This window comes from Pipistrellus kuhlii, unplaced genomic scaffold (assembly GCF_014108245.1).
Source record: "Pipistrellus kuhlii isolate mPipKuh1 unplaced genomic scaffold, mPipKuh1.p scaffold_m20_p_1, whole genome shotgun sequence".
Taxonomy (NCBI): Eukaryota; Metazoa; Chordata; class Mammalia; order Chiroptera; family Vespertilionidae; genus Pipistrellus; species Pipistrellus kuhlii.
Genome location: NW_023425404.1, coordinates 111,770,736 through 111,783,498, shown reverse-complemented (window position 1 = coordinate 111,783,498; position 12,763 = coordinate 111,770,736). Strand labels below are relative to the sequence as shown.

The 12,763-nt window shown below is 39.5% G+C and overlaps 1 protein-coding gene across 1 annotated transcript in view; it reads right to left on the bottom strand.

Moving 5' to 3' along the window:
* SPAG6 (sperm associated antigen 6) overlaps positions 1-12,763 on the bottom strand; it is a 54,825-nt gene that overhangs the window by 22,618 nt on the left and 19,444 nt on the right. The window contains 7 exon segments of the mRNA XM_036438492.1: positions 4,484-4,675; positions 9,030-9,100; positions 9,103-9,169; positions 10,316-10,348; positions 10,350-10,480; positions 11,364-11,558; positions 11,561-11,581. Coding sequence (XP_036294385.1) covers positions 4,484-4,675; positions 9,030-9,100; positions 9,103-9,169; positions 10,316-10,348; positions 10,350-10,480; positions 11,364-11,558; positions 11,561-11,581 — 710 coding nt within the window.

Here is a 12,763-nt window from a genome sequence, read left to right as displayed (position 1 = left end):
TACCAGAAATAGTGGTTGAGATACTCAAACAAACGGGAAAGTGGGCAAGATTGTCCTGTTCCAGTTGGGACTTCCATAGTTGAAGTTTACTCTGGAATGCTGTGATCATGTCAGACATCTTCGTGATGACTTGTTTGCGTCCCTGCAGCTTCAGATTCAGTTGGGCGAGATGCTCGCATATGTCACACATCATAGCAAAATCAAATAGCCAGGCGGGATCCGACAGTTCAGGCAAGGGCTTTCCTTTACTTTCCATGAAAAGAGCAATTTGTTCTCTGAGCTCAAAAAATCTTCTGAGGACTGCGCTCTTGCTCAGCCATCTTACTTCTGTGTGGTATGGCACGTCTCCATGCTCTGCACCCACCTCCTGTAAAAACTGCTGGAACTGGCGATGATTCAGGCCACGTGCCAGTATAAAGTTAATAGTTTTAATGACTGTGGTCATTATGTCATTCATGTCCAGAACTTTTCCACATATAGCCTCTTGGTGGATAATGCAATGATAAGTAATCAAGGGTGTGTGGCAGTGACTTTTTTGCATTCTTTCCTTCATTAGTCCAACCAAGCCTTTCTTTTCTCCGCACATTGAAGGTGTGCCATCAGTAGTTAGCCCCACCAACTTTTCCCAGGGTAATTTAAAATTATTTATAGATTTCTCCACAGCCTCAAATATATCTCTACCAGTCGTCGTCCCATGCATGGCAGCTACATCCAAAAGTTCCTCAGTGACAGAGAGGTCGGTCTTCGTAACACGTATAAAGATGGACAGCTGCGCTGTATCAGTGTTGTCTGTGCTTTCATCGATAGCAAGTGAAAAAGCGAGATAACTGCATGCCTGTTCGGCCAGCTGTGATGACAGATTTCCTGAGAGTTCTTGAACTCTATCTGCAATGGTGTTTCTTGACAAACTGACATTTTGAAAACTCTGTATCTGGTCTGGACATACTTGCTCACACACTTTTAGCATGCATTGCTTCAAAAAGGCACCCTCTGAAAAACACCTTGAAGTACGGGCAATTTCTTCAGCCACTGTAAAGCTTGCTTTCACTGCAGCATCATTTTTCGCTGTAGCCTTTGTAAACATTTGCTGCTGTGATTGTAGTTTGCCTTTTAGTTCTTTAACAATTTTATGCTTTTCTTCCAAAGTATATTTGCCATACTTAACATTATGTTTGGTGTCAAAATGACGACGTATATTGTACTCTTTCATCACCGACACTGTCTCATAACACAATATACACACTGGTTTGCCCTCTCTAAGCACAAACATGTATTCATTTTCCCATTTGTCATTAAATTGTCTGCCTTCACCGTCAACTTTTCTTTTCCTGGACATTTTGGAATCAATATTGGCAGTAAAAGATGTAGTTTATTGGAAATCTGCATTAGAAGGAAAAAGTTGAAAACTGCACAGGGATAGCTTGATTTGGCAGATGGAGTGGAGAAAAAAAAAGTCAGTCAATAAATGCCTGGCTGGGTACAGATAGCAGATTCTGTTGCAATTTTTATGCCTGCACTTTATGCCAGGAACTGGCAGCTTCTGCTGTGTATTTTTTATGCCCGCACACTCACTCTCTCCTCTGCTCTGCCACCCGCACAACCACATCGGATGCCGGACTATAGGTCACGCCTCCTGAATCTCGCGTGACTTGTTATCTATGCGCATGTGTAATAGATAGCAAGTACGGCGGCGCCGGCGAGGCGGCCAGCGAGATCACAAGCCTCCTATGTCACCGCGCGTCATTGTGATGGAACGCAGCGGAGTGCAGTGATGACAGCGCGGTTCGGGCCACATTGCAAGGCCTGGCGGGCCGGATTTGGCCCGAGGGGCCTTGTGTTTGACATGTGTGATATAGAAGTTGAATAAAACTACTGTTATAGCCTTGGCAGCACAGGTTATGCCTATAGAGACCCTGCAGAGGAGGCCATAGTCATTGGACCACCAGAGGTAAGGGGCCGGAGGGTGTAAAGTGAGGAAGAGGGAAAAGGAAAGAAGGGGAATTTTGGGAATGGGAAGGGAAGTGGGAGAAAGGAAAAACAGTAATTATAGTGATTTAAAGAAATTTGAGGCCAAAAGAGAAATACGTATATAGGTTAAAAATACATATATGTAAATAAGCTGTCCTGAACAACTCAAAACTGAAAATGGAGTTGTGATTTCTTAACCAGAAAGTTAAAGAGTCACAGGATTTGTTAAATTGGAAAAGGCCTTAGCACATTTTCAGTCTTACTCTTCCTACCTAGCATTGTCAGGGAATGCACTCAACATCAGAGAAATATAAGAGAAGCTTCAAATCCAGAAAGTCTTAAAAAAAAAACACAAAAAAACACACATGTTAATCTTAGAAATCAACTTCACTCAACGAATTTGTAGAGAAATAGCAGCTAATATATGTAAATTCACTTTTATAAAATGTATAAATTGTAAAATTTTAAACTTATAAATATATGTTATCTAATAAAAGAGTAATATGCAAATTGACCATACCTCTACTACACTCACAAGCCACGCCCACCAACCATGTCCACCAGCCAATCAGAGTATGCAAATTAATCCCAACCAAGATGGCTGCAGCCTCAGAGAGCAGGAGGGAGGCTTGGGTTTCCCTGGCAATGGAAGAAATCAAGCTTTCCGCCTGCCCTCACTGGCCTAGGCCTCCACTCAAGGCTACAAAGTTTCAATTATAGAAGGTAAACAAATAAACAGAAATGGCTACAGCCACAGAGCAAGCAGAAGGCTTGGCTCCACTACAGACTACAAAGTTTCAATTATAGAAGGTAAATAAATTCCAGATACCAGGGCCTTGGCTTGGGTTGCCAGGGGGCGTGGCTGGCCTGTAAACCACCACAGGCCCCTCACTCAGGTCAGCCCATGCCCTAAGGGAACCCCTACCCTGATCTGGGACATCCTTCAGAGAAAACCAGCTGGCCCTTACCCGTGCACCAGGCCTCTATCCTATCTGATAAAAGCGTAATATGCAGATTGACCATCATTCCAACACACAAGATCAAGATAGCTGCTCCCATGTGGTCAAAGATCCTGTCCCTATGTGAACACAAGATGGCTACCACAAGATGGCCAGCAGGGTAGGGCAGTTGAGAGGGACCATGCCTGCAAGGAAAGGTAGTTGTGGGTGATCAGGCAAGCAAGGGAGGGAAGTTGGGAGTAATCAACCCTGCAAGGGAGGGTAGTTGGGGGCAATCAACCCTGCAAGGGAGGGCAGTTAGAGGGTTACCAGGCTGGGAGAGGAGGGAAGTTGGGGGAAAACATGCTGGCAGGGGAGCAGTTAGACATCAATCTGGCTGGCATGGGAGTGGTTAGGGGGTGATCAGGCTGGCAAGCAGAAGAGGTTAGGGGCAATCAGGAAGGCAGGCAGGCAAGCAGTTGGGAGCCAGCAATCCTCAAGGGGTCCCAGATTGGAGAGGGTGCAGGAGTGGGTGCAGGCTGGACTGAGGGATACCACCACTCCCTCCCCCACCCCCCATGCATGAATTTCATGCACTGGGCTTCTAGTAAATTAATAATTGCATAAATGGTTCACTATAATATATAACTGTCAGAGTCCCTGAATTATACAGTTCTAATAAACTGCCTGCCTCATTGTATCATTTAAAGTTGTTTCAGCAAGTGTGTTTTCTTACTTGTTAATTTATTGATTTAATTTATATTTAAATATTATTTAACTTACTATTGTTAATTTTATTTTGAACTATTGTCATTTCTGTGTACTGCAATCCAAGTCAATTCTAAAAACTATTTTCAAAAAGTTACATGTTTCCCTAATAATGTAGTGTGCTGGAAAACATTTTCTTTCTTTGAAATTCCATAATTAACCCATCCTACTTTATATTCATGTTCTGTGAATCATTTTAGTAGCTAATAATATTTTTTTCAGAAAACTGGAGTTTTTTTAATGAATATTTCAAAATGTTTAATTTGGTAAATACTGTGGACATTTTTCTTTTAAAATACAAATTAAAGACATTAAAGGGAGAGAGAGAAACACACCCTCTACTGGGCATCCAGCCCACAACTGGGCATGTGCCCTGAGGGGAATCAAATCTTGACCTCCTGGTTCATAAGTTGCCACTAAACCACTGAGCCACATCGGCCAGGGCTGAGCTGAATTTTTAATGTAAGATGGACTAAAGTTGTCTGCATTCAATTCTAACTTCAAAATCCTATTATTCTTCAATTCATATTTTATAAGAAAAGTCAGCAGAAATGTAGAAGGCAACAACCAGACATTCATTTTATAAATAACTTTGCATCTGCAGAGCTCTTTCTTTAAAACATGTCACTGATTTTCAGAGACAAGGGCAATCCATTTTCAATGAAGACTCCCCTCAGTTCTTCTGATAAATTTGTATTTCTTGACTCATAACAGCAAAATTGTCCATAATGAAAATTAAGACATTTTAAATTACATATTCAGTCAAAATCTAACAAATTTTCACGAAACAGTAAGCATTAAGCACTTACTTTTACTTGAAGATCCTCAGAGCTTTCTGATGACATATACAAAGAAAGCAGCACTGGCAGAGTGTGTGCGACTGTGACGGCCCGTATATGCTCTGGAGTGTGTCTCCCAATCTGTGCTATGGTCCAGGCCGTGGCAGCCCTAACGTGATCTTCTGGTTCTTCTGACAAGCAGACTGACAACTGGGGCACACCCTGCAGGGTTGATCAAAAGAGCAAGTGCTATGAATCCAGTGCAGGAGTAAATAGTCTCCCAAACATTAGAAGAAATCATTTGGTCTTGATCCTTTTTTCCTAGATGGTTCAATAAATGAGCACAGCACAGGGGCTGTCATTTTTCAAGTCAATAAAATGACTAGAACTAATTTGCGATAGTTATCTGTTAAAATCCAACTAAAACTGTATCTGCTAGTATTTACTCCCCAAATACAGAAGCATTTAACCAAACAACAGAAGCCACAGATTAGTATGTAGGTAAAACCAGATTCCATGGGACAAATTTTAAATGCTCAAATTTTTAAAAAAAATATATATTTATTGATTTTTTTACAGAGAGGAAGGGAGAGGGATAGAGAGCTATTGTAGAAACATCGACCAGCTGCCTCCTGCACACCCCCTACTGGGGATGTGCCCGCAACCAATGTACATGCCCCTGACCGGAATCGAACCTGGGACCTTTCAGTCCGCAGACCGATGCTCTATCTAGGGGTGTTGAACTCAATCAGAGAAGGGGCCAAAATCTAAAATCCAGCCTAAATCGCGGGCCGAATGGTTTACTGAACAGTCATAAACTGTCATTGTGATAGAAACGCAGCGGAGTGCAGTGATGACAGCGCGGTGCAGGCCACATTGCAAGGCCTGGCGGGACGAATTTGGCCCGTGGGCCTTGTGTTTGACACATGTGCGAGTCTATCCACTGAGCCAAACCAGTTTCGGCAAATGCTCACATTTTAACTTTGTTAAAAAGTTAATTTAGAATACTTTAAAATTGCCTTTTCACTAAGTAAAATCAATCTGACAACAAAATAGCTACTGGAGATTTGAAATCAATAATAATATGAGCCAGAATTCTATTTAAGTAATGTTTAGATAAACTATATTCACTAAAACCTTTTCTAAACTAGTAATTAAATTTCCATTAATTGCCAGGACCGGTTTGGCTCAGTGGTAGAGCGTTGGCCTGCAGACTGAAGGGTCCCGGGATCGATTCCGGTCAAGGGCATGTACCTTGGTTGCAGGCACATCCCCAGTAGGGGGTGTGCAAGAGGTAGCTAATCGATAATTCTCTCTCATTGATGTTTCTAGCTCTCTATCCCTCTCTCCTCCTCTCTGTGAAAAATCAATAAAATATATTTTTTTAAAAATAAAAAATAAAATAAATTTCCATTAATCCTGGTCAACTTTTAAGTGATAGTTTTGCCCATTTTAACACGGTTGTCAAAATAGAAAAGATTACTTTTGTTACATAGATAGTACACGCTTGTATTTTGTGCTTTAGACTTCAGTTTTATCTAAATAAAACAGAATTAATTAAAGGGCCTCAAATACATCTGTTTCTATATCTAAGGAAGAATCAAATTGCCAAATCAAATTATTCCAGATTCTGTATAGAAATAACTTTCTAACTAATTTGAGACTATCATAATTATCACCTTTTAGTACCACTAAAGTCAAGATCACATTGCTATGCTACTATAGCAAAGTCTAAATGATCATATACACTTTTTTCCCTGTGACTTTAAATTTGGTTATTAAGCCAAAACCGGTTTGGCTCAATGGATAGAGCATCGGCTTGGGGACTGAAGGGTCCCGGGTTCGATTCCGGTCAAGAGCATGTACCTTGGTTGCGGGCATTTCCCCAGTAGGGGGTGTGCAAGAGGCAGCTGATCGATGACTCTCTCTCATCGATGTTTCTAACTCTCTATCTCTCTCCCTTCCTTTCTGTACAAAATTAATAAAATATATTTTTTAAAAATAAATAAAAAATAAATAAATTTGGTTATTAAAACCAATTTCCTAAAGATACCCGCCATATTTCTTTACTGACTTCTTTTTTTCCAACTAAAAATCTTTGTCTGCCAATACAAAAGGTCAGACTTGTCTTCAGAATGAGGAAAAGTTCATCCTGAGACATATTAAGACTGAAGAAGCAGAAGGAAAAGAGATCAGCCCTCTCCACCCCACCCTCACTTATTACGAACAGCAAACGAGATAAGAAGCAAGAATGTGATTTGAAAATTACAAAATATTATTTAAATGTGAAGTATTAGTCTTTAGAGTACTATGTAGGACAAAGACACAGAACTGTGCAGTTTGACTCAAACTGCTGCTGCCACCTTCATCTTCAGCTGACTGAGACCAGGTGGGAGAGGCCAGCAGCCCCTCAACAAAGGAGGGGGCGCCCCCTGGTTAGTTTGGGGAGGAAAAAAAGGAAACAAAAGCAATTGCTGCTTCTTTCATCATTTTTTCTTTGTATCAGCTTTCTGCCGATCCAAAAAAACCAAGGATAAAAAATCCCAGTAATATCCCCACAGTGACTCTTCAGAAAGCAGCATTCATGTTCTAGTCACTATAATAGTCTTTGGTAATAGAACAAAAGGAAAAGCGTAGGATAAAAAGTGAGCAAAGCAAAGAATTATCAAGGAATAGGTAGAAAATAAAAATCTGAGGCTCCCTTTTAGTCTGAGGATTAGCAAGGGCTAAAAAAAATCCACACTTCTGTTTAACACACAGCAGCAGGCTTTCTATGCTGATAAGAAACCCACGCCCTAGAGGGTTGGTGGAGACACTGTAAGCACACAGCCCTGAAGTGCTCCTCAGAAGATTAACATTTATTCATTCAATCAATATTTCTGAGCACCTACTATGTATCAGGGCTACACTGTATGGTGGGTTAATACCAAGTTATAAATAGAAATGAGGCCAAATTCCTAGAGCAAGGACACAAAACATCATTGTCTGACATGTGCTCTGAATTGCCTTCATCTAAAAAGAGAAAGTTAGTTCATGAAGGACAGTGGATAAGAAGGGATGTCCTTGCCATTGCCATCTCCTTCCCACATGACCGATAAGGGGAGAATGATCACTGGGCATATAATTTGTAACAGTTGTCTTTAATCAAAGTATGCTTTACATATTTGTAAACATTTAGTCAGTCCTTCAGGATACAAATGCACTGAATATTTCAATACAGGCAATACCAATACTCAGAGGTATGGATATTTTGTAGATATTATCGTGTTTCCCTGAAAATAAGACATCCTCCAAAAATAAAACCTACTTACAGGTTTCCTTTTGAGTGAAATATAAGGCATCCCTCTGAAAATAAGGCCCCCCCCCCCCCAGGCTAAAACATGAGAGATTTGGTGCACTGATTCTGAAAGAAATGGAGTCACAAGAAATTCACCAGGAAATTCAGGAATTGGATTGTTATGATGACGTTCCAGAAGATGATGACATGATTGTCATTGAATAAATAAGTAAATTCTTGATACTGTAGGATTCACAGTTTGTCTGGTTTGTGTTGAGAACTACTGTACTACCGTACCATATACAGGTAATAAATTTCCTTTATTTTTCTTTAACAATAAATGTGTACCATATTCTTCTTCATGGAAAAATAAGACATCCCCTGAAAATAAGACCTAGCGCATCTTTGGGAGCAAAAATTCATATAAGACACTGTCTTATTTTTAGGGAAACAGGGTAAATACTGAGTAAAACTTTAAACTGCTTACAAAGTAAACCTTACTTTAAGCATTGCTTTTAGAAACTTACTAATAAGTTTTAAAAACGGGCTGAAAAATTCTTCAGGTTCCTTTCATTCTAGTCAGTTACATTTTATAATCTACTAGTGACCCTATACACAAAATTCATGCACATTAAAAGGGAATTAATTAGAAGAAATATTTTAATATTACTATTTGCCCTTTCTCTATAATAGAAGTGTCAGAGATGAAAGAAAATTAGTAAAATATATACGAAAATCTTCCTCCTGTCAGAGTCTGGGGCATGCCATGGGAACCAGAGTCAAGTTCCTGCCCACCCACATGTGCCTCAAAATCACGCAAGACCCACACACAGCCGGCCTCAACCACATTGATCTAGATCTAGACCCAGCCGGCCCCACCCCTGTCAAGCCCCACCAGATGGGGAGCACAGCCACAGGTCACCTAGTCTGGCGCCAGAGCAAGGTGCGTGGCCTGAGGTTCCCCGGCCTGGGTTGGGGCAGAGGCCACACCTTGAGATCCCCATCAAGCCTCACATGGCAGGGGGCATGGCCTGAGGTCCCCCATCAAGCCCTGCCAGGCAGGCGGGCACAGCCTAGGACCCCTGCCCCAGCCCAGCACCACAGCCTCAGGTCCCTGCTGATTGCTCATTAAGGCTTGTTTTAAGAACTCGGCCTTCATGTGGGCACAGCCATCTTGTTACAGTGTGATAGTCAATTTGCATATTCCCTCTTTATTAGATAGGATGGGAGAGTATTACTATTGTTCTATCTTAGAATATCTCACTGCAATTGCTAGAAGAAAATCAAGTAAGAACAAACCTTGCTAATGATCATGGCCATTGCCAGGTTCTCAGAATGAGCCACCACATAGCCAAGCTTCATGATGCCTTATGTTTTCAAGATCCAATGCAGTCAATCATGGCGGCAACTCCTCCTGCATTCACTGTCAAATGCGAAAACTAAAGGAAAGGAAAGAAAGCGCGGTAATTGTGACAGTAAAGCATAAGATTATCTTTAAACATGACTTTAATATTGCCAAACATTTTTATTTAGGATCTAAAAACACCTGGTGAAATTTGAAATATGATTTAGTGAAATTATTCTACTTATTAAAGAAATATACAAGTATAATAATCCTATTCTGAATGTACAAATATACTCCCTGTACAGAGCTTACTCTGTGCTTCAATTTTCATGCAGCCATGGCACAACTTTTATCCTTACTCTAATAGATGTCAAAATTCCTCACCTAGACACTGAGCCTAGGGCTAGTTCATAACTAGCTAACTACTGAAAGCCCCAATCACAATTGTGAGTATGAAGCAGATTACTCACTGAATGCTGAACGACAATGTCAGACTTGAAGTATCCTAGCCTAATTATCCCCTTTTGCGAACAATGGTTACTAGCTATTTACACTTCAAACATACAAAATCTCAAGAAGTTAGGTGAAATAAAGAATGAGGACTTTAAACTTCAGTGAAATGAAATTGATTAGTCATGATATACACAGGAAAAAGATGCAACTGCAGAATTTACCCTATTCCTTTGGCATCTAAGAACTCAGAGCGGGAACCACCACGTTAGAGCAGCTGCTAGAGTAGTCACACTAGGCTGGGGGCCTGCTGGTCTCTCACACCTGGAACTGGACACCCTCTTGCTGATCCCAGCTGACCTAAAACGATAAGAATAGCAAAGGTCTACAGCCCCCACAATCTAGAAATGGAAAGCAGGAAACTATATATTAGAAACTGAGTTTTCTGTCTCAAACTCCATTGATATAACCCAGAAAGGCTCTCAACAAGGGACACTTTTGTCCCCTGAGACATATTTGGCAACATATGGAGACACTTTTGACTGTCACAGTGAAAAAAGATGTTACTGGAAGGGGCCAAGGATGCTGCTAAACATCCACCCTACAGTGTGCAGGACAGTCCCCCACAACAAGGAATTATCTAGTCCGAATGTGCACAGCGCTCGCATGAGAAGCCCTGACCTAGCCCAGTCGTGAGGCACAACACCTGGGCCTCGTATACAAACTGATGTTTTACTTTACAATGAGAACTAACTAATATTATCGTGTTTAAAAAGCTTTTTATTTTTACCGTGGCTGTATGTTGTACAATCTTTTAAATTAAAAACAGAAGCATTTTTCTTCACATATTCATCTTTGTCCTGCAGGCAGGTAGGTACAAATGGAAAAACCTCTACTTCAGCCACCATTTCGGCCAGGCCCACAGACTATTTTGCAACCTGAGAGTGGAAAGGACCTGAGGCTGTCAAGCAAAAACCGAAATAAAGCAAAGCATCAATAGAGTCCACTGCACAGATCAGATATAATTTAAATAGCTTAATATAGTCAAATTCCTTTAAAAGAAGGAAAAACAATTACATATGTAACATCACTTAAGATTTCTGAGTTTTGAGACATTCTTATCCTAACCTTATACCTAAATACTGAATTTCTTAAATTCCCTACTTTCCAAATTAAATGTTTTAGTTTTCTGTGGACTATTTAAATTTCTATCACAAATAATCAAAGAATGTGACTCTGAGTAAATAGTATTACTTAATTATGTAATACTTCAATTGTTAATTTACAATACATGTGACAATATAGTACAAAAAAGATCAGGCAGAATGAACATCTTATTTTTGTCATGAGGCTGTAACATTTCAAAGAACTTTTCATGTATGCTTAGTTAACATTAACAATTTTAAAACTTATAGGATATAACAAATTGTTAGCATACAAAAGTATAATTGGTGACTATTAACTGAAAATCAGATTTTTAAAAATCTATAAAAAAAAAGACAAACACAAATATGACAATTTTCATAAGAAATTTAAATATAATTAGTGGTGAGTTAGAAAACCTTTAGATGACTTCCCACCCTGATTGAGATTCAATCATTAATTTTGATTCCTTATTTTAGCAATTAATGTTAGTACTAATGCTATTTCTAATTTTTAGCATTGCACATATTTTCCCCAGGCATGTCTTTATTATATAATTCTTACAGCATAATTTCCACAAGACTAAATACATAATATAATCACATCTATTTTCAATAATAATTTATAAATTATTTTTGAAAATATATTTAACCATACACATTTTCTATTAGATTAACAGAAATCTGTTTTTTAACTTGTTTTTAAATACCTTTATTTAGCAGCAGGGTTCAGAATCATCTGGGCTAAGTGAGCAATAGCTCCTGCATCCACTACTGTCAGTGCTAACTCGGGAGAATGCTTTGAAATATCACTGAGGTCCAAAGCAGCAATCCTTTTCAAAGCAATTTCTGGTTCCTGGATACAAAGTACTAACAGAGGAACTGCTCCACATCCACCACAGCTTGTGACAGTTCTGTGGGTCCAAGAAAAGTAATTAAGTGAGTATGGGTGACTGACCCTTGTGCAAGCCATTTTTCTCCCTGACAGATACAGCAAAGAAAAAAAGGGGAGGGTACTTCACTGTCTTGACATCTGCATTTCAAATCAGCCTTCCTGGTTGCATAAACCATGTGGACCAATCCTGAGCTGAAAAGAATGCAGGTCAATAGATGGACCTCCATTTACATGAACACATTTGAGGTAGATTAAGCTGAAATGGCTTGTTATTTTTTTTTTTTTTAAGAGAGTAAGCAGATGTCAGCTGTTTAAGCTCTGACAATTCTGCACTTCTTTATATGCATGGTTTACAATAACAGAAAATTAAAGTACCAAAAATTTACTAACCACACTAATTAGGCAGTATTTTGCACTATTTACATGAGTAAACATTAACATGAATCTTGTGCTAATAATGTCGAGTTTTAAATTCCATTCATCTTATAGTATTTTTAAAAGAGTTTTTAAAAATATTACATAAAATAAAAAGCTGCATTTTTATTGTACATATAAAAACAGTTTTAAAATGAGATCTATGACTAAGTAGCATACTTTAATATATATAAATATTGATGTTAAGATATTTATCTTAACCATTTTACTTGCCAGAAACAAACATCTTTTGAATTTACACATTGATTTACTTGTGTGTCCAAGAATAACAGCTATAAAAATAACACATTTTAAATTTTAGATAATGAGAGAAAGGCAGACCCATATAATATGTATGTAAAAAAAATCTTTTGAGATGTATAAAGCACAATACATACTTACAATATTCTACTTTCATTGTATTCGTGGCCTCCCTTACTTAATCACAGATACCCATATCTATAATCTCTTTTTTTCAAATAATGTTCTGATTTTTCCACATTTTTAGTGCCCTGACAATTTATGTCTTAACTAGAGGCTTGGTGCATGAAAATTTATGCACTGGAGGGAGGGTCCCTCATCCCGGCCTGCCCCCACTCATAGTCTGGGAGCCTTCACGGTTGAGAGGCAACCTGACGATCAGGGGAAGGCAATGCCCCATCACACCTCTGCTGCTGCCGCTGCTGGCAGCACAAGCCTTGGCTGACCCTGGGTACCTGAGCCTCAAGTGGCCCTGGGTGGGTTGGCAGCTACCATCCAAGGATTTCCTGTGCCTCAGGCTGGCCCT